At 37.9% G+C, this 26,126-nt stretch overlaps 1 protein-coding gene across 3 annotated transcripts in view; it reads left to right on the top strand.

The window, feature by feature from the left end:
• REEP3 (receptor accessory protein 3) overlaps nucleotides 1-26,033 on the top strand; it is a 41,686-nt gene extending 15,653 nt beyond the window's left edge. For all 3 annotated transcript variants that reach the window (XM_075154251.1, XM_075154252.1, XM_075154253.1), the window contains 7 exons: nucleotides 4,641-4,713; nucleotides 9,020-9,096; nucleotides 9,610-9,730; nucleotides 11,049-11,162; nucleotides 18,384-18,531; nucleotides 21,038-21,189; nucleotides 21,968-26,033. In XM_075154251.1, coding sequence (XP_075010352.1) covers nucleotides 4,641-4,713; nucleotides 9,020-9,096; nucleotides 9,610-9,730; nucleotides 11,049-11,162; nucleotides 18,384-18,531; nucleotides 21,038-21,189; nucleotides 21,968-22,024 — 742 coding nt within the window. In that variant the 3' untranslated portion in view covers nucleotides 22,025-26,033. The remainder of the gene's footprint in view (nucleotides 1-4,640; nucleotides 4,714-9,019; nucleotides 9,097-9,609; nucleotides 9,731-11,048; nucleotides 11,163-18,383; nucleotides 18,532-21,037; nucleotides 21,190-21,967) is intronic.
• Nucleotides 26,034-26,126: the final 93 nt, after the last annotated feature.

The following is a 26,126-nucleotide window of genomic DNA, read 5'->3' as shown; positions in this document are numbered from 1 at the left end:
TAACACTTAAGCTTTTAAATTTGAAAAGCCTTGGAATAATTGGGCACATCCTTGAGGTTTGTTGTATATTTACTGTAGAAATACCAGAGGAGGGGTGCACTTGTAATGCATAGCAATAGGTGTTGCTAACAGCTTTGAGATTTTTGGGGGTATTGATGCAAACAAGAAAACTACTAGAAAATGCTTGGCTGTTGTAGTTCTCTGTGTCAATGATACTGATTGTGGCCAGGCTCCCTGCTGCTGCTGTTCCATGTGTTTCTGCTTCAGTCAGCTGCAGTGATCTCTCTTTTCTCAGTATACTAATCTATGACGTATAGATGGAGGGTAAAAGTGAATTTTGCTGACCTTCAACTGCACTCACTGACGAAAAGTTGGCTTTTCTACTGTTGAATTGCCTGGTAGATTTCACTAAGATTAGACGACTTTGCCTGTGTGAAGGAGGTAGCGATGCCAGAGTTGGCAGCAGCATCATGCCACACTTAAAATGTCAGCGCTGGTTGTACGGAGATAAAAACTTCACAGTGCTGGTTCCTATTATTACTGGCTAAATGTGCTGAATTTTTTCATTCTCAGTCCTACCTATCCACTTTTTGCAGACAAGTGGCAGTTTTTCTAACACTTCCATGTTACAGCAGTATTGAACACTAATAAGTAATGATCTATTGTGGTGTTAAGTTTCTTGTTCTTTGATTTTAAAAATAATTTCTTGAAGAATTCTGTAAAAGAAAAAAGTGAGTACTAAATAGAGATTTTTCTGACTCGATTTGACGAGTATTGAGTAACAAAGATTCGCTAGATGGGGAAAACTAGCTATCTTTATTGTGTTTGTCTCATGCTAGTGTTCTTGTTTAACTTGAGGAGGTCTTTAGCTTAGCTTTATGATCTTCTTACTGTTACTGTAATAAGCTTTCTGCTTGAAGATCAATTGTTTCCGAAGCAGTGCTCTCAAAAATTCCATTCTGTCCCAATTCTTGTTTCTACCAGATTTTAGAGGATGACACATTCAGAGGATAAATTGCTGTTTAAATTTAAAAATACGAGGTTTTTTTTTTAAATAGAAGTGGTGCTACTGGACACTAAAGTGAGTGGAAAAGTATGGCCCAAAAATCTGTTAAGTGAAAGATTCAAACTGTTTCTCTTTCGTATGCTTCATAGCAAGAAACTTCCATGTGCAGGCTACTAGTAGCTATTTAAATAACTCTGGACTATTTTTTGATAATTTGGGAGAGGTGCATAAATGACCAGTAAATGCTGGCATGTAATTATGCAGCCGTCTGACAGTTGGTAGTGGTTATGATGTTCAGGAACCTCTTTTGTGTCTTTTCTTTGAACAAAGACATTTCTGCCCTTATAAAGTCTGAGTTGTTATTAGGATTAACGAGGCTTTCCTTATCTCTGACACTTCATGATTATAATTTCAGCCAGAAAACAAGGAAATGTGAGAGCCATTAGAGCTGATGTGTTACTGAACAGGGTATTCCACAGGGACAGAAATGAGAGGAAGAGCTGTTGTCTGCAGAATTTCATCAAAATGAAGGGTATTTGGTCTCATATTCCTTCTGTTTCCAGATCTCCTGTTATTTGGGTGAAGTGAGGTTTTTAAGTTGTGTTGTCAGGCTTTTCTCCTAGTTGGGAATAAAACCATTCAGGGTTTTTTGACTGTTGCTTTTCTTGGCCTTAGGATGAAAGGTCTTTGTATAGTAGTAGAGCTGTGTTTGGATAGGCTTCTACAGATTAGTATGCTGAACTGGAATTCAAGTAGTCTGGACTCTTTCAAAAGGCATTTCAACATCTGAAACATCATGTAGGTAAGCTCTGCTGCAGTGGAGTAGCAGCTTGCCTGTTATATTAAAGAGCTTCAGCATCCATCTTCTGTTAACTCCAGTTTAGCATGAATTGTGAAATTCTGAGCATCCAGATTCAGGTTTAAACTGCTGCTATGATACACCAGTTATGCTTTTTCATATCAATATTGTTTTAAGTAATCTGCAGTGCACCATCCCTTCCCACTACAGAGAAATCTGATCTTATGGAGGCCTGCTTGAAGTGCCCTTTAGCTCCTCTGCTGCTATCGGCCATTAACAACTCTGTTGTATGGGTAAAGGCCCAATGTATGCAAAGATCGCAAACGTGCCCCAGAAGATTTGTTCAGATCTAGTCATGTGTTGTGGAAGTGAATGCATCCTAGAAAAGAGCTATACATGATTAACTATCTTTGACTCTTACTTATAATCAGGTAGTAATTCTTTTTATTGTCCTAAATTCAATTAAAGCCAATTATTTTTCATAGAGCCTTCCTTGTTCTTTAAAGGTAAGAAAATATATGGTTCAGTGTTTGAGAATTTTTCTTAAGTTGAGTTTTATAATTTTTAAATTCAGTGATGAGGAAAATATGAGGAAAATATATACATATTACACATTCAGGAGAGGATAGGGGTGTAGATGTGAGATACATTTGACTGTGCCTGGCTTTGGGCTGCTTAGTGCAAGAAAGATGTTAATTTATTCGAGAAAGTTCAGTGGAGGCCACCAAGATGGTCACAGCACATGACTTGTGAGGAGAGTCTGAATGAACTGGGCTTGTTCAGCCAGAAAAGAGAAGGTTTTGGGGGGACTTATTAGCAATCTTATGTAACTTTTTGGAGGTTACGAGAGCTGGGCCCATTCTCTTGCTGTGCTACTCAGTCAAGAGAGACAGTGGTCATAAACTTCTGGTTCTGTCTGGATATAACTAAAACTTTGCACTAGGAGGCTCATTAAGCATTGGAACAGGTTGCCCAGAGAGGATGTGAAATCTCTCTTTGGAAGCCTCCGAGACCTGACTGGCTGAAGCCTTAAGTAGCCTGGTCCAAATCTGATGTCGACCTTGGTTTGAGCAGGAAATTGGACTAGATGACTTCGCAAGGCCCTTTCAAACATGAAGGATTCTGCAATTATGCTTCCATAATTTTATCCTTACCTCTCACTTGTGGCATTTATAGCTTAACCTTAGTACCTCTGCTAGTACTCCCCCTGCCCCTGCAACAGGGTTCCTTCAATGGGTAACCATGTGTTTGTCTTGCATTAAAGATGGAGAAACCCTCTCTCTATGATATCTGTGATGTTGAAGAAAGTATCTCACCTTTGCTGTTAACAATTCTGTATTTTTATTCGCTTATGTACTATATATTAACTGCTGGAGATTACTTTAGTACTCTAAATTGGCTTCCTACCAATTTTTGCGTACATATCAGAGTGGTGCTTGGAAGATGTATGTGTCAAACTGATTGAATTCAAACTTACATTGATGTCTTGTATACTAGGAAAGTTCTGTGGTAGTCTTTGCAAATAACATCTTGTAGAAGATGAAGGCTCTTGGAGTAGTTGCTTAAAAAAAGAAAAGTAAATTGGGCTACAAGTTCTTAGAATTCTTTCCTGGGTCTAACAGTAAAGTAAAGCTTGGTAGTGTCATGCAGTCTTCTGCAGCGGCTCTGTAGGTAGAACCACTTATTTAAAGCTACCTGACACAACTATAAAACCTTAAATTTTAGTTGATTATTTACTTTAGTAAACTTCAGCCATTTGAGTTGAAATCTTATATGCCAGATCTGCCCCAGGTGGACTCTTCTTAAAAAAAACAAAAAAAAGTGATGCATCTTCCTTCACCTAACTGTGAGAAGTTAAATCAATTAAGAGTTCTGAACTTTCTTAGAAGTTCTCTGGATATCCCTACAAGTGTAAATTTCTCCCCCATAACCATCCTAAGCAAGTTGTAAGAGATGCTGCAGAAATGTGGCCAGACTATTCTGTAATTGCTGCTTTAGGCTATCTGGAACTAAGGGCAGGCAGTTGCTTGACTTCACAAAGTGTAACAAGCTGGTGAAATAGAAGTATGGAGCTCTTGTGTTTCTCAAGGAGATGGCAACTACTGCTGTTCAATTTCTCATAAAGAACTGTTCCACCAGTCTGTGGCCAAGACTCTTACTAAAAAATGCTGTATTGTAACAGCCTTGTGTTAGAGCAGATCTTTTTTCTGGTCCTGCTCTCAGCATGGATTGCCTGGCTCTTGCCCTGCTCTGCACCTTACTTTTGATGAATTTTAGCAGAAATTGGCTGTCTGAGCAAAACTGGATTAATTCCCACTTGCCTCCATTTCCATGTGTTGCTGTTGCAGAGTTCTAGCAAAAGGAGATGAAATTATGTAACTCATCTTGTCTTAAAATTACTTTTGAAGAATCTTCTGGTAATCTGGTAAAAGTAGGTGATTTTGATTACCTACTGATAGTTGGTAGAGGCTCTTTAAGCGTGATAGCACTGGCAGTGCGGAAGCAGTCTTTTGTTGGTATGGACAGACTGCAGGACTGGTTTTACTTACAGCTGAACCAGAAGAGTTGCTAGTTTTACGTTATCTATTAGAGGCAGTCTTACGAAACTGTTTGTTGTCTTCGGGGCGTACAGCCTTTTCTGTTCATGTTGCTCTATTTTTGTGTATTGCTAAGCTTCCTCCAAGCAACCCATAACATTGTGGGTTGTTTTTTTTTTTTTTCCAAGCTAGAGAATGGGATTTTTTTAAGTTGGCTGCATTGCTCTAATGATGTATTGTCACTGTTTCGTCACATACAGTATAACAGATTCTGAAAGCTCTTTTTATTTTCCAATAGGCTGGTATTTGGAATGCTGTATCCTGCATATTACTCATACAAAGCTGTGAAGACAAAAAATGTGAAGGAATATGTAAGTCACATTCCTTTTAATTACTTAATTAAATGCCTTTGCTGACATACAACTGTGAAATTTTCATTATGCAGTGCAATAAATCATATGAAAGCTTGATTCGACTATCTTAGTGTTGGATCCAACACCTGTGTGAATGTAGTGGTAATCTTGTGATTTTGTTTGGAGAGCTAAAGTTAAGATTTCTCAGACTTTTTATAGACTTTAATGAAATGTGTCCACATGCTATGCTGTATATGGATATTTTTAGGAGGATTTTCAAACATTAAAGTGTTTTAAACCTTAAAGTGTTGGCTGCATTTCGGTGAAGTGCCCAAAATAATGCACTTTTGGGCAGGGGGTAGAAAAAAGGTTTCCTAATTCTACCAGCACCTGTAGTATAAGCAATGACAAATTGATTTTCAGTGACCACTTGAACAGTAGCAGCACTTTAATTGTCGTTGTATGGACCTCAACAGGGGATTCAAAATCTACCTGAGAAAAGGGTGGCTCTGGTTAATCTATCATTCCTCAAAGAGGAGGAAAAATGTAACCAGGGAAGGAAAAGATTTGGTTAAGGTGATGTGGAAGAAAGAAGCAGAACAGACAGAAGAGTAAGATGGAGAAAAACATAATTACTGTAGTTACTGCAGTTCAGAATTAATCTGTTAAGTTATTTACTTTTCAGTGTGAGCAATGATGATTACCACAAGAATGTTACCCAGCTGCAGTCACAAGGAGCTTTGATCACTGAGTTACTTCCCTGTTTTAAAAGGCAGCCTGACTTGATTTCGGCAACTAACTTATATTGGATGGAGTCAGTGCCATCAGTTACTTCAACTCAGCAGCCGTAGCTGCGACCTAATGCTGCTGTCTGGATGTGTGACGTCTCCGCTTCGTACTTGGTTGTAGTAGTAGAATGCAGTAGCTGTTGTTCCTCCCCTTGTATGTCTTATATTTAGTCTGATCACTCCATCACGACGCCAAAGTGGACATCATACTCGTACTACTTCTGGTTTCTGCGTACAAGCTGATTAGAGCTTATTTGTGCACATAGAGCCTGCTGGAGTTAAGCTTGTGGGAGGAAAAATCATCAAAAAAAGAGAAGAATTTCCTCTGTCTCATGCTTACTTTACCCTGTCAGGAAAGTATATAATGCAAAGAATTTATAATCCGCTTTTCTCCCCTGCTCCCTCAAAAGGGATCTACAGGCTAAGTAGAGGATAGCAGTTTTGAACTCAAGAAATCACTTTAAGAGGTTACCACTGCCTCTTGCAATGTGTTTTCTAGAAAAAGAAAAGTAATGTTTGTAGAACGCTGAGATTTTGACTTACCGCAATTGTCCAGTTAGCTATGACTTACCTGTCTTTCTTGGGCAACCTTTTTTAGAGATGCCTATCACTTACACAAGACCTTTAGTAGGGCCTCGAACCATATTTTTCCAACTGTGTTTTTTCATTTAGTTTGAAAGCAACTGCTTTTCAGTCACGTGTGGTCTTTGACCAGTCCCTGGATTTGCAGTTGCACACAATGTTCATGGGGCTGAGACGAATGAGACCCATCACAGTGACTTATACATGGGCAGGGAATGACATTGATTCATCAGTGAATTACCACTCCATTGCTGGTTGGGTTGAGTGTCCAGATAGACAAACCATGGCTTTCATCTTCCCAGCTGGGCCATTTTCTTTCATGGAGAGGGTGTAGGTTTAACTGCAGCCTTCCAAATGGCACAGCTCTGCTGCCAGTTATGTTATGGCCCAAGCATAACTTCCTTTCCAGGGTTATCTGTGGCTCAGGAGCCATCTGTTTTTGTTTGCTGGATTGCAGGAGCTTTATAACAGTGAAATTTTTGACTTAGCCACTGCTTCCACCACTAAAAACCAAAGCAACAAAAAGTACAGACATCTTGACTTGCTGTGTAGGTCATGATGCAGCAAATTGTTCAAAGATTATTCCTGGAGGTGAAAAAAAAAAGTGTTGCTGCTGGTTTTGGTGATTTAAAAGACTTATGGATTTCAGTTCTAGAAATTAGGGTCTGTGCCTTTGAGGAGATTTATTTGTTCTTGTAATTACCCTAGTTTAATGGAGTTGACTAAGATCTTTGAGGAGTTTTTTCACTGTGTTACACCAAAGTGCTTGTAATAAGCATCTGAAACGTAGTTTAGAAGTCTGAAAGACCAGTCTTCTCAAATCTTGGCTTCAAAATCCTGACTTGAAAGGATGTGCTTCAGCCAAAGCCAACAAAGATGAGCTTAACACTTGGATGGTAGAAAAAAAGCTCAACAAAAGAAATCTGTAATCACCCTTTTAACATAAAAAGCAAAACTCAATCGAAGCTTCTGTAACTTCATCTTTAAGAGTTAAGTAGGTGATGGCAGTGTTTAGGCAGCGTTAAATATGACCTTCTGTGTTTTTTTTTCTGATATGAAAACCACTGTAAGTCACTCAGTTTCATTTGTCAAGAATACTTTTGGTACCTAACGCATTTGTTGTACTAGAATATAATTTGACTTGTGTTTTTTGAGAATCTTTGCCCAGACCTCAGCAGGACTCCTGGCAGATCTCATGTGCCCTTCTGCAGAGCATTTCTTAGTGTTCCTAGCAGCTCAAGAGAAACTCCACTTCTACTGTTGTTCCTAATTGGATAAATAGATGTTGATTAACAAATGAATAGCCTGGGTAAAATATATTGGAAAAAAATTCAGTCTTGCATGGCATTTTAAAAATTGGATAGTATCATGCTTAGGTTGATGGGGCAAGGGTGGATGTTAATTTTATTTTTATTCAGGTGTTGAGACTGGTTCATGGAAGGGTCACCAGTCTAAATGTCACATGGCCTGTCAGAGATGACTTCAGCTGTTGTGTAGGTTTGTCTTGGCTTATTCAAGCTTGAAATATCTAAATCCTCTGAGAGATTGAAGTGAAGAATGTCATCACATGACTGAGTTTCTTTTCAAATTGAAATGCAGAGAAGCATTTAAGATAAATGGGTCTCGAGTTGTGACAAAGGAAGTGGTTTTAAAGCATAATGTACAGCTATGAAACAGGCAGCAGTGAAGCATTAGGTTTTGAGTACTTATTTATGTACACTTCAAAAAAAGATTGCTCTAAAAGTGAAGATTAAATCTAAGCCATGTCCTCTGTAGGAAGGTATATATATTTCTCCTTTTGAAAGAGGGTCCCATGAATTCACGACTTGAACTAGTGTATAGCAAATGTGGTGTTTAATGCTTTGTGGCTATACCAGAGAGTTAGTAGTCTGTATATCGCAAATGAAATGCGGTTACTGCATCTGGTTGCAGGTGATGCTTTTCTTCTCTTTTCTTTCTTTTTTTTTAAACTGTTTTGTTTTTTTCTAGCATACATAGTGTTGGAATTTAAGGAACACGTGGGCGTTCAGTTAGTATGAATAACAAGTGGTGGTTTGCACTGACCTTTTTTGGAAATATCAGTGGCCAAATGCAATGTATTTTAGAGAAGAGAAGTGCATGGAACTAATTCTATAATATTTATTCTGAAAGATGTAATCAGTTTAGACAAGCAAATCTGAACAAATGCTCAAGATAAATGAGAGATGTAGTTAACTATTAGAAAACAGAACTAAAACTTGTATTTTAAGACCATTGTCTGATTTCAAAACAATTATGTATAATGTAAACGTTAAAAGTATATAGATATAAACGCCTGAAGCATTAAGATGCCTACATGTGAGCTCTTTTATTAACAAGAATTTTGTAGTTCTTGGCATATGAATAGAATTAAATTTCCATGAAAATCCTTTTTTCCCCTCCCCTTCCCCAGTATTAATACCATAATGCTAGGCACACATGTAGAACTTAACGGCAAAGTGTAGCTGAATAACGTATATTGTGAAATGAAAGCAAGGGCTACCTGACTTACTAATGCTGACTTTTGTGTTTGTGGTATAAACGTGTGGATGAGTGTGGAAGAGTGTGAAATATCCTTTAGTGCTATAGTGGGAATTGCATTTCATACTTAGGATAATCTACTGACTCTTTGCAGTATTTTTTCTTATCACTAAAGCTTTCTAGAGGCAGAATCAAATCTGTGAAGCCAGCCTAGGTGAGGTTGTGACCTTGGTGACCCAGCCATTTCACTTAGCTTGTTGCAGCTGCCACCAGTTCTACTTACAAGAGAAAACCCTTAGGACCTTCATATAATTTCACTTGAAACCCAATTAATGCAGACTGAGATACTGTTGAACATCTTGCTTTGACAGCTCTGAACTAACTGTACAGTGTATAGTGTATTCTGTGAAAGGTGAAATCAAAATTCTTACTGAATATGGTGTTTTAATTTTCAGGTTCGCTGGATGATGTATTGGATTGTGTTTGCTCTTTATACAGTTACTGAAACAATAACTGACCTAACAGTCTCTTGGTAAGAGCCTGCTTTTTATGAAATCTGTATGAAACTGTATTTGTTCCTGATATTCTTTGATCTGTAATGATTTAATTTTTATAAAGAAGTGGTTCTTGTTGATAGCCCTTTTTTTTCAGGAAAAGATCTCAGAGTGAATGTGAAGAGTAACATTTGTTTTCAAGCTTGCTGTACACTGTCACTCAAAGTAGGGACTATAAACTTCCACCTTTGCTGTAGAAAGTGAATAGGGGAATGGAACTCTTAAAAGGATGGACTATAATTCCTCTGTGCGGGAATGTATAATGCAAAGCAAGTATACTAACTGTTTCCATTTCTTAAATGATAGTATGGTTAATTAAAAAATTAAATCCATAGATCTATAACTCATTTAGTTTTTGTCTAATGTAACTTCATGTATGTGAAGAATCCTATATGCTAATATGTAATTCTGTTTTTTGAAGAGATCTCTTAATTGCTGTGTATTTTCTTACTGCAATTGTTGATTTCATGCAACCTTTAACTTGTCTGTAGGTTTCCACTGTACTATGAACTGAAGATAGCTTTTGTTATTTGGCTCCTTTCCCCATATACTAGAGGAGCAAGTTTAATCTACAGAAAATTTCTTCACCCACTTCTTTCTTCTAAAGAAAGGGTAAGAAGTAACTTCTCGTATTTTTAATGCCCGATATGGAAATACCATGTGCTGAAATACTAACTATTGCTAAATACGTGATAAAAGCAGATCAGTGCATTACTGGTTTGCCAGGCAGCATGAACTTGGACTAGAAGAGGCAAGTGCCTATGACTGTCCATATATATGCTTCTGTTTAACTTGGATGAGCAGACAATGTGCTACTTTCTATTGACATGAGATAGCCTGGTGTTCTCTGGTCTACTTGGTGCACTTTGGGGAGCCCAGTTGAGTTGAAGTGATGCAGTTTAACTTTCGACTGGACAAACGTGCAGTACTCTCTGTGCAGAAGCATGAATGCAGTTCTAGCAACAGCTCTTCATGTTACCATTTTTTCTAGCATAACCTAGTAATAAAACTTCTCAGGACAAATGATATTGAGTTTTCTAGTGTGCAAACTGAAAGGATAAGAGGAGAGACTTTCTACTGAGGTTTAAGGGAAGACCAGTCTGCAACAGAAAATATCCAAACAGAACATAGCTACAGGATAGTTAGCTTTAGCCAAAGTATGACACAGCCACAGGTCTGCTTAGCTCTTTTTCAGTATTCTGTTTGGATGTGTGGAAAGAGCGATTAGCAAAGGTGTGAAGACTACCACTGAAAAAATCTCACAGTACAGAAAATAGCATTCATAAAGGTCAGTGCTGGGCTTGGCCTTTATTAAGCAAAACAGGTAGCTGGCATGATTGCAACTGGTATGAACAGTAAGGTCATTTTGAACTTCTGAAGGTTGAACTAGAAACATTTTTCAACTTCATAAGCTACAGGGATTTTTCCTGGTAGTCTGCTAGCTGTTGTGAACTACCTTGAAGCCTTTATCTCCAACTCCAGGCATTTACCATAGCTGGGGATAAATGTCATCATTGTATGGTCCTTGATACTTAACTATGTCAAAGCTCTGGCTTCAGAAGTTCTTTGTGAGCCAACTCTACCTTTCTAAGGAGCTCTCTGATTTCATCTTAAGCATGTTATTTCTTGAACAGCTTTTGTCTGACAAGCTAAGCCTACTCTCTGTAAGGAACTTGCTATGTAGCTGCAATGTTTCTGAGCTGGACAAAAGTGATCTATTTTATCTTCTTGTTTGACCAGACATCCTTTTTTACATGAGAGTGTGTAGGTGAATGAAATATCAGTATATAAAGGCAAGAGTAATTGTCCCATTAAATATTTTCTTTAAGATTTCTTCTGTCTTCCTTTATTGATGGAAAAAATAACACTGTGGGGTAATGTGACTCTCTTATGCCCAACCCTCTAAAATTTAAGTATGTTTTGCTTTTAGGAGATTGACGAGTACATCGTACAGGCCAAAGAAAGAGGCTACGAGACCATGGTGAATTTTGGAAGGCAAGGGTTGAATTTGGCAGCAACTGCTGCAGTGACAGCAGCTGTAAAGGTAACTTTCTGCTTGCATTAATTGCTTTTGTCCTTGATATACTTACAGAACAGTGTAAGTGTACTGAGGATTTGCCATTCCTAAATAAAAAGATTAATTCTGCAAATGTATTGAAAACCTGGAACACAATTTAAGGGTTGCAGCACTCTAGTCCTCCTCATACTATGTTTGTTTGTTTAAGATGGCTTGTAGTTATTTCTTGGATGATGGGAATCAGTTTAATGTAATTCAAAAGATACCATGCAATTTTCTATGCAGGCTTTTGGTAAAGGTGACCATTGTTTCTTTTCTGTCTCTGTTGTGCTTTCTTTTTGGTAAACAAACTATTTAAAGGATTTCTGGCTTTTCTGCTGTTTTTCTCCAATCAACTTGAGGTAACTCCACATATGAAGTAAGGCATGAAAGATTACTACACAGATAAAAGTTATCTTGACACAATTAACTTGTTTGCAACTTGTTGATTTGAAGTATTAAATTAATACACTAAGCATAAGCTTGCATATCGCTGTTTAGCATACTCTTGCTTTGGCATGTAACTACCATTAAATCATGAAGTAACCTGTGGTTGTTCCCAATTTATCTTCCTACAAAACTCATGACCTTCAGTTGAATTTCAGAGGGTTCTAGGTCTGGGAAAACAAAATACAAGCTTATAAGTAAGATTCTAAGCAACTTGTGGCCCACCAAAACGAGTATAACTTTAGGCAATGTGTATCCTACCTAATTGTCATTTAAACCAAAACACAAAAAAAAGTATGAAAAGATGCGTGTCTCCTAGTTCAATGATAGTTTCAAGGCAATCAGGATTAATTTCTTCCTGGGAATAAATGAAACTGCTGTGTTCATAGTAACAGGACTCAAAACCTGAATGCTATTAGTAGATAACAGAAAACAATGTAGAGATCCCTGGCTGTCAAAGTTAAGTAGGTACAGCTAGCATTTAACTTAAATTTCTGTGCTTGTAGGTCAACTTAGCATTGCCTTGAGGCATGAAGGAGAGTACACCTCTGAAGAAATGAAAGTATCCACAGTGAAAGTAGGTTATTTAAAAAAAAAACAAACCCACAAAACAACAAACAAACCCAACAAACAAAACCTCACAGTACTCTACTAGAAAAAAGGTTCAGAACTATGCTAAATGCTAAAATGCAAATTCTTTGTCAAACAACAAATCATAATTTATTACAATGTGCACCTGTAATGATACTTACACCCTGTGTGTTTTTTCCTTAAGTCTGGCTGTCTGGCTAAGGTTGGATCTTTTCTTGGTAATCCTTATGGTGTTACAGAAATATTGTAAAATAAATAACACAAATATCTCCTCCCACTTTCTTCTGAAATAATGAATAACTTTTTCCTAAATGTCTGTGTTTAGATTTCATTGCTATTCAGCTGTGACTGGCAAGATGCCTGCTCTATTTGTTAAAACTTGTTAAACATGCTCATGAATATTTGTACAGAATTAGTTCAGCGCAGATGAGATGCTTGGGCATAACAACCACCACAATACCAAAGACCTAAAATAGGCATGATTTTTAAACAGCATGAAAGAAGAGACTCTGAAAATCTTTATTTTGGCATGTTAAACCTCTCTTCAGTTTGTCATTCCAAAAAGCTGAGCGTGACTGCTCCATGCAAGCAAATGGAGACAATGCGTGCGTTCTTGATTTTGTTCCCTGTTTTTCAAGAGTTGACTGCTGCCTCCAGCAGGTGAAAAGATTATCCCTTCAGCATGAGCTGGTGGAGCATGCTATAGGATTTCAGGAATGGAATCCTATTAGTGGGATCAGTTTTGATGGGAAGGAGACACATTTTCATCACTTTTTTTTTTATTTTTTTTTTTATTTTTGAAGGAGCAGGCATGTTTACTCTGACATATTGGATCTCAAATTAGGAGTAGAGAATGTGGGAGGTTAAATACAAGAGGAGGCCCAAAGAAAGCTTCTGTTCATTAAAGTGTCCAAGCAAAAGACGCTGCGATGTCTGCTTATGTTGACTTTAGGAGGGTGGTAAAATTTCTTGGAAACTCTCTGGAATATTTTCATGATCAAGTGTGGAAAAGAGCGGTTTTCTCCAAGGGCTATCAAAGGAATATGGGATTAATATTAAAGGCCTAGTTGGCTGTGTAGGGGAGGCTGCAGCAGCCAGCCAGCCAGGTCAGTCTACTGAAATTTGACATGGATTTAAACCTGCTCCACTGTAGTTAAGTTAAAATGTAATTGGCAGGAGTCATGGCTAATAGCTTACATTCCTGTATTGATATCTTTAGCTGGTACTAGTTAGCCCCTTTCATATAAAATTTAGTGTTTCAGAACTTGCTAAATAGCTATACATTACAAAAAAAATTGTGTTACTGTCATGTTAATTTAAGGAAACAAATCTTTGTAAAATCCTGATTTCAGGAGACTTAGAGATGAAATATGGTCTAGACTGACTTTTACAGATGACTAGTAAAATTTTCTTCAGGGTGTAAAAGAATCAGCAACAAAATGCCTTTAATAATAGGAAAGTTGTTGGAGCTCTTTCGGCACAATGGTATACGGATTTGTGGAAATTATGTCCACAACACTAAGTTCCACCAATTATATCTTGTATTTTGATGCATCTGCTTTCCAGATCTTCTGAGACACCAGTCACCTGTACGTTCCAATTTTTGCCAACATAGATTTTGACTTCTCAAGGTACTAGCAAAAACTGGTTTCTTTATCACCACGTGTGGGACGGCTGCTAATTAAGCTGTGAAATGCACTGTCCTTCTTTATGATGTCACACAAGTATTGTTAATTTGTAAAGTATTATTTGGTAAAAAAAACACCACCAACAACAAAAACAAACAAAAAAAACCCCCAAAATAAACCCAAACGTGTTGAGTGCTCTGTTTCTGCATGTCTTCGAGTCATCCTGAATCTGCTGCCTCTTTGCTGATTGAATATTATTCGAATGGCCTTGCTCAGACTTCCCCTTCTTCCCACTCAGGGCATGGCAGAGGAAGGAGGTATCTTGCAGCCAGCTGTGGCGTACAGCCAATATCACTATGAGCAGCTCAGCTCACCAGCAATATTGCTTTCATCGCTCCTCCCTGGGACTGCTGGGACTGCCTGGCATGCTGCAGAGGTCGTTCACGGGACAGCAGTCCCTCTCCAGGTTGAGAGGGAACAGAAGTCGTTCCCTGTCAGCCCAGATCGGATCAGGGAGAGAACAGCTGGGAATGCGGGTGCTGCACACTGCAGCTCTGCGGCCACAAAGCTCCACGCAGCTCTGTGGACACACAGTCCATTGAGAACTTGTCCAATGAAGGAAAGCAGCTTTGTTCAGTGACCACTGAGGGGGGTGCAAGTCCAATTTAACCAACAACAACAAAAAAAGTCCCTGAGGCAGACATACTGTGTGGTATCTGTTTACAGCAACTTCCCTGGGTTAAGTATATAAACTATAAAAATACATGCTCAGTAACAAAATAGAGAAGGGCATTTCATACATGAGGGTCAGCTGATGAGACTGCATACTAATAGCTTATTAGAGTCTGAGTAGTCTCAAAAGGAGTCCCGTAAGTAGGCTATATTTATCAAAAACTAGATTTAGAAACCCATTACAACTTAAATTACTGCTTCACATTGGTCACTGGTAATGAATGTGGTCTCTGAAAAGTGTTTAATAAGTTTTAGGAAATGCTGTTGAATAAATAAGCAGACTCATTCTTCAAGACTTGCATTTTGTTTAAGACAACACAAACTTTACAGTTCATCTCTCTTCAACGTTCATTTACATAGAAATTTGAGCACTGAAGTTATCTGCTTTTTTGCCTGCATTGTAATTGTAAATGTGTGTGTCTCAGTTTTTTGTGGTGTAGTTTAGTTGGCAGCCTCTGGGCTGGATGAAGCCCACTGTATTTCTCCTTTACTGATAGGAACTGTTGAAATAATGGCACACCAGCGCAGGCGTGGCAACTGCTCTGCCATCTTCTCCTGAGCAGCATCTTGGGGCTGTGTGTGTGGCTGGGGAGAGGTGATGGCTGCTGCCGTACCCATGACATGAGCCTGAAAACAGGAGATCCCCCTTCAGCTCCATCTGCAATTGGATTGCTCAGCCTTTTGTTTTGTGGGCAAACATCTTGCTTTCAAGCTGTGGCTAGTAACTCTCTGAACTTTCAAACAAGCTATCGAAGCTCTTAATGCATTAATATTCTAAATGTGAATGTTACTCTTGCATTTCCTGCAGTAGAGGGTATTTAATCTCACATTTCCTGCAGTAGAGGTTATTTAATATTTTTCAGCCAGACTTTCATTCTGAGCTGATAGTAATCCAGATCTTCATGGAATGCTTTGTTTCAGCAGAAAGCAATTATCAACTTCTTTTAGGTATGGGGGGGTGGAAGAATCTTCCTAAATAAGTGCTGTATGAGCACAGTGATGTGGTGGTTTTGTTTTTTGTTTGTTGTTTTTTTTTTTTTAATAATCAAAAAAACCCCATACCCACACAAAACACCTTGAAATTTGTCCTCCAATTAGTCTATGTAGTGCTGTGAAGTAGAAATCAATCTTGATTTGGCTAGACTGGATCTTCCTAGGGGTGGGATGGAGACTGCATTCAGGCAGGAGGAGGCTGGGAGGACTGTGGGGAGTACCTGCGTAGGATTAGTATGATGTGTGACCATGACTGTGCAGTACAACAGTGGTTGTGCAGCCCCCATTCCTGCTGTGACTCTCAGGCAAGTGTGCTGCATCTCTTATTTGTATATGTATCCTTTCAAACTTGTTAATATTTGGTGTGTGTAACTTGAGTGAAACTTGCTATCTTGGCAAGTACTTTGGAATGAAGGGCCCATTGTATGAATCCATTATGTCCTCGCTGAGTGAGGCAGTACTCCATAGGAGCTCTAGCTGCATCGAGCGTGCAGTTTGGTTAAGGGCACAATGTTATTTTATGGCGCATAGTTTGACTTTTTTCTTCTTTGAAAAACAAAATTCTGTATCCAAAAGCTGCACTGAAAAATAAGGCTGAACGTTTCCAGCTTGGATCTAGTCCTCTATATCTACAGTGGAATAGGAAATACAATCTTGTAACGTGAATTCTTCTTAGCATGTTAATTATTATAATCTTAATTATGTTATCTTGTACAGTTTCCAAATGTCTTTCTGTAGTACATCATATGATGAATGAACTTGCTGTGCAACTGTTATGCAAGTGTGTCTTTCTATACTTTTGTTTCTGGCCAAATCCAGCTTCTGTCACTATTTCATAGTAGATTCTGTCCCCATTTAGTGAGTGGAGTTGTGCTGAGTTTACATGGATTCTGCTGAGGACCAACTGGGTCCACTTTATGCATTCATTAGTGTTTAGTGATTGAGACCTGAGTCCAGTTGCATCTCTTCGAGCAGTGGATGCAGACTTACCAACAGTCTTATGTGTTATAGCAGATACTGTAAGCTGTTACTTGTTGTCAAAAGCAGCAGTCCTGTTTCTCCATTTCTTTTCTCTAGCGTCCTAGCAGCTGACTGTTAGTTCTCAGGCATGGCTGGTTCCTGATTTGGTTTACTATGCAAATGCTTTTCAAAGCAAGAACTGGAGTAGCGAAAGGGCAGGATTCCTGCCTTAAGGCAGGACAGACCTGCCTTAAATAAGCCATTTTAGGGAATAAAATTAACTTCAGAATTTCTACAGTAGTTTATACACAGACTGTTCAGTGTCAGTAGTGCATTTTAACTCAAAGGCACAACTGTAGTTGGGTTCTTGAGAACTGTCAGTCATCCTACACGTATGTAGGAAGAACTAGAAAAGTAAAGGCTTCTACTTCTCTGATAGGAAACCCTTTCTTCGTTATTGTTTAGTGGCAATGTGTTAATGGTGGTGTAAGAATTAAAATAGGTTGTTCTTACCTGTGTGGCACACTGCCTTAGCTTTATATGCTGTAGTAGTGACAATGACTAGTCATTAGAAAATGAATATTAGGTTTCAGCCACTTCCCCCCCTTTGCTGGCCATGCAAGCTTAAGGAGTATCACTCTACTGTCTCTTCACTTTACATGACTATTTTTAACATGAAATAATTTAGTGTGCTGGTCTACCATCTGCAAACAGTTGTTGCCATGAGAGTGGGAACAAATGGCTGTGGCCAGTGGTGCCAGAACTGCCTTATGCTGGTGCTGTTGCAGAGAAAGGTGTGTGGAATTGTACCCAGATTTCTGCTACTGCTAGCTAACATAAAGCTCAATGAGGACACGTTACAAATGCTTCATTTGTAAGAATGAAACAAAATCTTGTACCCTTGCTTGAAGTGGGATTCATGCACAGGCTTGTCAACCTTCCTCTGAAATGGTTATTTTTTGCCTCGTATGCCAGAGAGGGAAGAATTAAATGTTATTTTAACATGACATTGAGTGATGTGCTTGTCCTTTTAGTTGCTTATACAATAAATTAAGCTTCAGTGCTTTAATAATATCATCTGGTGTAAGATGAAAGAGCTGCTTGACGACCCTTCTTTCCAAAGGGGAACTTTATATGTCCTATGTAGAAAAAATGTAAAGACAATCGGAGAAGGATTACTAATGTTCAAATGTGATCAACTATCCTTAGATGTAGCATTAGATTTTGGGTTGATATTATGTCAGTAAAGCTACATTAGTAAGAGAACCTGCTAGCCTGTAGTCCAGGCAGGACCTCTTTGGTTTGTGGTTTCAGGTTTCTGTCAACTAGAGCTTTTGTAGTGCTGCCAGTTTCTCAGTTCATGTGTTTCTGAGTTCATGTTACAGAGTGTATTTTTAACACTTTCTTCCTATGCATATTCAAATTTGTAGAGGGTAAAATACAAAATAGCGGAAATCTTTACTTATTTTCAACCACACTTTTTAAAACGGAAGTGTTAAACCCACTGTCATGCTACCTAGCACTGCTAGAGAAATATCATATTTGAAGTGAATTAAGCATTTCTTGTGTTTTGTTTTGTTTTTAAACTCTTCTCCTGACCCAAAAAGCCTTTATTTGCTCAGATTAAGGGAGTGAATGAGACATTTGTAATGAAACTGCTAGCTTATCTGTAACTTTTTTGTCTAGGAGCAATATACAGTTAAGCTTGGGTAAAAGCAGTACTTAAATCTACCGCATGCTTATGTTCAATGAATTTGGTAGTGCAACGAGGAAGCATGGGCTTAAATGTCTTAACCCAACTTGAACAGCAAAGGTAAATCTCTGCTTTGTTTTCAAAGATACTGTTGTTGTTTTTCAGAGTCAAGGTGCGATAACTGAGAAACTGAGAAGTTTCAGTATGCATGACTTGACTACTATACAAGGAGATGAGCCAGTTGGACAGAGACCCTATCAGACATTACCAGAAGCAAAAAAAAAACCCAGAGCCTCTGCAAGTGAATCTTCAGGTAAGTATCTATTTCTTCTAGCTAAAAGAACAATTCACCGAAGACAAAAGCGGGAAAGCAGAAATACTTTTACCCCATTTAGAAATGGAAAAGGCCTCAAAGAATTCCGGTGCAGTTGAACAGTTGACTTGAGCAAGATATATTATGACAATTGAGAAATGCTCCCTGAATTATTTTCTTCTCGCAGCCACTAACAGTGTAGTCATACTGTACTCATTACTCCTATCTTTGCCAATTAGCAATGAGAATTCCTTGCCAAAGTAAAGCTTAATTGGAAGTAAAAAAATACGTGATTAAGTGGTGTTTCTGTGACAAATGTACAAAAAGTTAAACATGAAAATTTATGGAAGCTCAATAAATAGGAAGAAAAAATGAATGAAATGAATTCAGTAGATCTGTAATGATAGTTCAAAATGTAAAATTGCTTGTGGTGATAGGAGTAATGAAGGCATTAAGTTGTCATAACGGACTGATGCACATCAACACTCAAAAGATGCTGTGCAGTGACCAACATATGTTTTTACAGAGCTATTTTATTATTAGCCTTACTATTTTATTATTATATATAGTATTATTAATTTTATTGTCACTTTGGTCTGGAGCCTGTGATGCTTGAAGGAAGGTTTCAGTGGAAGGCTGTCAATTGCACCTTTTTAAATGGTTAAGCTACAAGTAAAGTGGTTGATATTTCACACAAAAGCAATAGCTCTGGTCTCTTTCTTTTCACTAAAGCCTGTCATTTCTTCTCATCCCTCCATTTCGGGGAGGGGTGGTGCTTGTGGAGCACAAGGAATTCCAGGAATTGCATGGTAGCCCATGGTGTTTCTGAGGAATAAATGGCCACCTGAATGGCCCTAAGCTGAATTGCTAATTGAGCCCAGAAGGTATCCTGTGCAGGTCAGCATAAAGACAGGGGGTACTGGCCAGGGAGAAAGCCCATGAATTCATCAAGGGTTGCATTAGGAATGAAGTCACTGCAGCTGTTGTGCAGGGGCTAGTCCTCAGTAAGAGAGTGTTAGTTACCTCTCTGAAATAGCTTGAAAATGCTCAAAATTCCATTTAAAAAAAAATTACTCAGATACAGTTTATATTGTGTAAGTAACCACTCATAGTGAGATTTAATCTCGCATGTCAGAATGCTTTCTTAGAGCTACTTTAACTTAATTGTTTCTACTCCAGGACCCAAATCTAGTGCACACCTGTTTTCTTCGAAGTTTCTTCAGCATTAGAGATTTAAAAAAAGAACAAACCACGGATGGAGTTAGGAACACTATGTAGCAAAATTTCATTGCATTTAGCAGAACGTTATTTTTTGTGATCTGAGCTGGGAACTTCTGTGCAAATCAGTTGAAAAGACCTAGTTGTAAAAGGACATTGATCATAGGATGACTGAGCTGCCAGTATGCTTGCTGTGAAAAAGGCAAATGTGATCTTGATGCATCAGAAGAGGTGTTACAAATAGAGATAAGGAAGTATTGGTGTCACTGTAAACATCCCTAGTCAGAAACCATATGAGTAACAGATGCGATTCAAATCTTCCATATGAAAAAGATGAATTGAAATTTTATTGGAGGCAGAGACGTGTTACCTCTAGAATGGCAGAAGAGGCAAGTCTGCCTTAGGTAGCTGTGGAGTAGGTAAGCGTGATTCTAATTTCAGGAAAAAAATGAAATGACTGAAGGAAAAGAGTCTAATTGAGCCTAAATAAAATATTGGCTTCAGATGAAATGTACATTGATCGTGAATAAAGTTGGGTTTGGAGTCTAAAAGGTGTCTGAGTGTTACAGCTTGTGGGTTCTGGAGTGGCCTTATAAAAGGAGGGCTTGGCGAGGGGGAAGAACCAAGACTATGTTCGGGGGCTTTATGTAAGTCTGTGATGGGGATTCAGAGCTTTTGGACCCCGAGGATCGCTCCGGCACGTCTTTTAAAGCAGTTTGCGCCCTCTAGTGAGAATCTTTGGTAATAATTTTGGTCCTGTTTTTGTAGGATTTAAACAACCCTTAATAGTACTTTGACATTGTATCGATCTGAAAGGAACTTTGGTATTAAATATGAAGAGAGGTATGCAAGAATGAAGAAGGATCCTATGAACACATAGAATGGTTTGGGTTGGAAGGGACATTTAAAGATCATGTAGTCTAACCCCCCTCCCATGGGGATTGTGGCCAAAAACCTCAAGTACTTCTCAAGATGACCACGGAGGCTTTTGCTGTTCAGTGTAAAGCAGAAATTGGTAGCAGACTGATGGTTTAATTTTTGATAATTGAGGAACCACTGCATTATATACCTATGGAATGAAGTGGCTTGTTATTTACAAATGGCAGAATTATAAGTAACAAGCTCCTGGCAGACTAGATGTTTTGCTGTTTTGAAACAGCTGGCAGACTGACCATATTGTTTAAAAGAGTAAAGGATGTATGTTAAAGATGAAACTCATGGCTTTCTTAGAAATCTAAAAGTTAGAGCTACTTCTTAATAAGCATTTTTATAAAACTGTTTTTTAAAGGTTACAAAACTCCACTGGAAAAAAATCCTGGAGATGATAAAACAGATGAAGAGATGGAGGGGACACATTCAGAGGATGAAATGTTTGCTCAGAGAGGCCTTCGACGAACTCAGAGCATGAAATCTGTGAAAACTATTAAAGGCCGTAAAGAGGCAAGTATAATCTTAGTTAAGTATTGAGTTTGTTTTTAACAATGTACCTTGGCATTTATAATAATGCAGAAATTAATTTTTTCGTGATCTTAGAGGGGTTATCAGTGATAACTGGGTTGTAGAATGCTGAATGGAGAAGGAAGTATGTGATAACAATATCTAAGGTTGGAGCTTTTGTACTTTGGGGTGTTTAAGGGAAATAGATGAATGAAATGAACTAAGCGAGGAAAAAGGGAGGAGGAGGTGAAATAGACTCTGTGCTTGTAAGGCTAATTCTGGTACCACCAAGCCCAAATTCCAGGAACTGCTCACCTTGAAAGGGGTGTAGATAGCTGTGTTGTCATCTGCATTTGCATGTCTCGGTTGTGCGCATTTAAACATCTGCTGTTTAATAGATTAAAGAAGATTCAGAATTTTTTAGTTCCCATAGATATATGGCCTACTTTGACTTGTAACCCACAAAGAGAAGATTCTATGTAGGATTCAAAGTGCTTTATATTTGCATGTGTCACAAAAATTAAAGACATTTCAGAATAAATGTTGATCGAATCTCATAGAAGTTTTGGGGCAATTCTGTTGAGACTTAACCTTCTTACCCAATTCTGTTGAAATTGTATCTCATTCAGTCATAGGCAGATTTTCTTACTGAATCTGTGGAGTGTCCAAAGCACATTTAAAGATGCTTACTAGATCGGATTAGTGGAAAGGTAAATAATATTTCTGCCTGAAGTGATCTCAACTCTTGGTTAAGTTATGTATTTTTTTTTCCCCCCCTCAGATACGGTATGGATCACTAAAATACAGAGTAAAGAAGAGACCCGCTGTATACTTCTAACTGTATTGCACAATGCCTGCAAGACAAACTGCTGTATTATAATAACTTGAATTCAGTGTGTCAAGTGTTAAAGATCTGTGTATGATTCATATAATGAGTATGTATGAATGAATAGCTATGGTAGGACTTGGTTTTATGAACCTAAATGGTTGGATAAAGTATTGCTCTGCTTTTCTGTAATTGCTTATTGTTTAGACATAAATCTGGACAAGTTATAGGATGAATTTCAGCACTCCTTAAATAGGAGTTAAATGAGGAACAGGAAACAGCCTTTTTCCAGAGGTACTGAACAGACTGAAATAATTGCAACTCCAATTGAATTAGCAAAAGTTGTAAGTATTTGGAACTTGTGAAAATGGAACCCAGTGTCCCCAAGTTTACATGAAAAGATAGGTATACTTGAAATATTTTTCTGAACTACAGTTCCTGAAAAGGCCTTTGTGTAATTTAAAAATGTACAGTTTAAAGGACAGTGGATGATGGTGGGGAGGGAAAAGGAAAGACGAGACAGATATGGTACATCCTTAAGATCATAATCTTGCATCATATTGCCAAGCTTAACAAACTTACATAATACTAATAGGTGCGAACTGGGGGTACATTTAGCACTTTATGCAAAACTGTGTAGTTTTGCACACTTACTGATTTACAGCTGCACATGTCATTTTAGTGATTTCTTACATAGGTTAGACGTATCTTTTGAATGCCAGCAATTCTTGTATTTCATGATCTTTTTTTAATTTATCTTGATTGCTTAAGTACACTTAGGATGCTGTAGATAATTGCTACTAACCCTGAATAATATTATTAGGTGCCTTTCTATGTATTATAAGGCTGTGTGGTTTTTTTGTTTGTGTGGGTTTTTTTCGGTATTTTTTGTTGTTGTTGTTTTGTTTATGTCTGTCTTCCTCCTTCACCTAGAGAGATATGTAACATGATTTAAGTCAGTTTTTGGTTAAAGTTGTGGTAAGTAAAAGTTGTAGTGATTCCGGTGATAGACCTCAGGGATCTGATCAGCCCATCAGCTGTGTTTTAGAAGTCATGCTGACATGAAGGCATGTATGATAGATTATTCAGACCCTGGTTTGGTTTTGCTCTGCATTGCTTTAAGAATGAAAAAATATATATATTAGAACATGTATGTGTGTATATTTCATATCATATGTGGATTCTAAAATTGGCTGTGTAGTACTTTCTTTTATTGCTAAAGTTATTACTAAAATATTTACATACAAATAGCTTTTTCTAAAAGTAGCTGATTTAGTCAGCCATTTTATAACCTAGAGTCCCATGGCATAACTGTTTGCACAGAGATTAATTTTGGAATGGCATTCAAAGCAGGGACTTGTCAAAATGACTTTTTGAGGGCCCCTTTGGTTCTATTTTCTGCGATTCTGAGAATTAGGCTGATTTTACTTTTCTGTGTGACTATATTTCTACTGTGGATTCAGGGAGAAAACACCCACTTTTTGTAAATAGTATTTTATTACTTGGCATGGGGAGAGATGATATTACCTTTCTTGAAGACAAAATGGCGTGTGATCCCTCTTATCCTTGGATCTTGGACTACAATCCTTAGACCTCTTCCCCCGGGTATGACAGTCATCTGCAACTCTACTGCAGTGCTTTTAAACATATTCTTAAGGCTTGGGCCTGATGCAGTTTTCTTTTTTGTATTACAGCTACAGCAGGTTCACTGCTGGTAGGCACTTAATGGCCTGTTAATATATATTGGCATTTGAAGTCGTCTTCTGTAGTCTCTGGGCCAGGGTTTGAATTGTATGGATAAAAATGCAGCCGGTCTGTATTAGCATTGCGTTACTTGCTGTTGTAGGCATTTGTAAGCCAAGTGCAAAGCCTTGGTCAAATATAACAATATTGTCGGCGCAGTGCTTTTAGCATCTCCAAGGAAGTTAAATGGCTTTGGTAAGAAGTTGCACAGTCCATATGTGATTAAAAGGCCAAAGCTTGTATTACTTCACTCGAAGATGCAATTTCGTACTAGAAGACAGGAAGGCTGCTCTCTCCCAAATGAGTGTAATGCAAAAATCCCATCCTCTAACCAAAACTGCAACTTGTGATCTAGCTTTTATAAGGAGCTGCTGTCTGTGGGAGAGGCAGTGATCAGAAAGGCAGCTTCCCCGGGGCGTAGTTCATCACTTGTGCCCCAGGAAGGTTTGTGCTTCTCATCTGTTTCCCTGAATGTAGGAAAAGGCTGTCTGTGTGTTAAGGTATGTAATATGTTAGAGGAAACTGAGGCTTTTGTATTTGCATCTTGCCCCTCTTTGAAAATTAGATTAACCTGGGTGTTGAGTGGAATGTTTTCACTCTTACTCTCCAGCTGACCATCCTCCTTGAGCACTTGCTGCCACATCTTGCTTTAACTCATCATGTTTGTTTTATCGGCAAGCATGGCAATAAAATTGTCATCTTTCTACAAATCAGAATCCTGCATGAAGGAGCAGAGTAAGCCCTTCTTTCAGAAGTACAGTTCCTGTTACAGGTTCATGTAGATCCTGTTTCGGGGCTTGTGTTCTTTTCACATTTCCAGGGCTAGCGATCATTTGAGTAGTTTAGGCTCTACCACACTCGTGGTCAGTAAGTTGCTCTCCGTGTGGTTATGTACTTGAGGCTGTAACTTCTGGCAGATTTAACTTGCTAATTAAGTAGTGACAAAGGCTAAATAAACTCTGCTTTTTTTCAACTATGCATGGAACTAGGAAAGCTGGCAGTATTATTCATATTCATTACTGTTTGCATCTAAATGTACTTGTGTTCTCTCAGATACTGTCTTAAGTGATAAAACTTCCAGTGTTTTCCTAGCTGTTTTTTTCAGTCTAATATCCTACTGTAAAATTCTTTTCTTGACAGCTCGATTTTGCTCCTTGAATTCATCCTCAAACTGGTTCACTGTATTATCTTAATATTTTTTTTTTCCTTGCTGTTCATTGTCAGCTGATACTTGGCAGGGCACAATGCCATAATTAGCTTTCATCCCAATGATATGTATTTCTCTCTGCTTGTTGAATTTAGTTTAGTTTGGTTTGGAAATATTACACAATCTTTTAAACTTTGTGTAAAGGGAATCTTCAAACTTTTTTGCCTTAGCAACTGCAAAAGTGATCTGTCTAGCTCTTGCCAGTAAACTTCTTGGAAAAACGTTCAACAAAAATCAAAATTTAACTTAACATTCTTTTTGGTTTTGGAATGTAAAATATAGTTCATGTCACATTATATAATCTTATGAACAAAGCGTTTCCTGAGAATTGACTGACTGCCACCAACAGGACTGCTAATATAGTTAAAGAAAAACTTACATAGAGGTTAAAGATACTTTAAAAGAGAATATTTATTTCTTGTTAAATCATACAAAGGTTTCAAGCCTTTCCAAAATATATCTGAACTGACTCAGGTTACTTAGCAAGAGCCTACTGTACATGTTAAAATACACAGTTTGAGATGAGGATTAAATTGATGGCCTCAGTTGCAAATAAACTTAGGCCAGATTCTGATTACAAGGTAATTGCCAATATTAGCTACTTAATGCTAATTGCTTTGCTATGTGAAAGTAACTGAATTATCCAAGATACTTTTTGCAAACTATAAGGAATTTTACAATGAACAGAAGATAATTTGGTTAAACAGAATGGTGGAGTAAATGCTAGATGCATTTAACATGCTTTGATGACAAAAGATGCGTTTTATTTTTGGTGTTGCTTTTATTAATGGGAAGTTGGTATTTTTAAGTATTTTTCTACAAAAATGTGTATGTGCAAAGGCAATACTTTAACATTTTTCAAGAACTCGTATTTTTAAATGCTACAGACCAGAGACTGTCTACGTTTGAGACTGAAGTTAGTAGCTTTAAAAAAAATGCAATGTAAGCTTTAATTTTTATATTGTAATAATAACTTGCTGTCAACTTGTTTACATATTTGTAGGAGGGAAAGCTTCACTATGCATTGACTTATCTTGATACTATCTTTAATAAATGCTGCTTTGAGCAGGATGCAGTGGATATTTTATTACCTGAATTATGATTAACAAACCAGTCACTATGTAATCTGTATTCCATTGTTTATTATCATGATTCAAGTACTGA

This window comes from Calonectris borealis, chromosome 7, assembly GCF_964195595.1.
Source record: "Calonectris borealis chromosome 7, bCalBor7.hap1.2, whole genome shotgun sequence".
Lineage (NCBI taxonomy): Eukaryota > Metazoa > Chordata > Aves > Procellariiformes > Procellariidae > Calonectris > Calonectris borealis.
The sequence above is the reverse complement of the archived record's forward strand: the minus strand, read 5'-3'. Positions and strand labels throughout refer to the sequence as shown.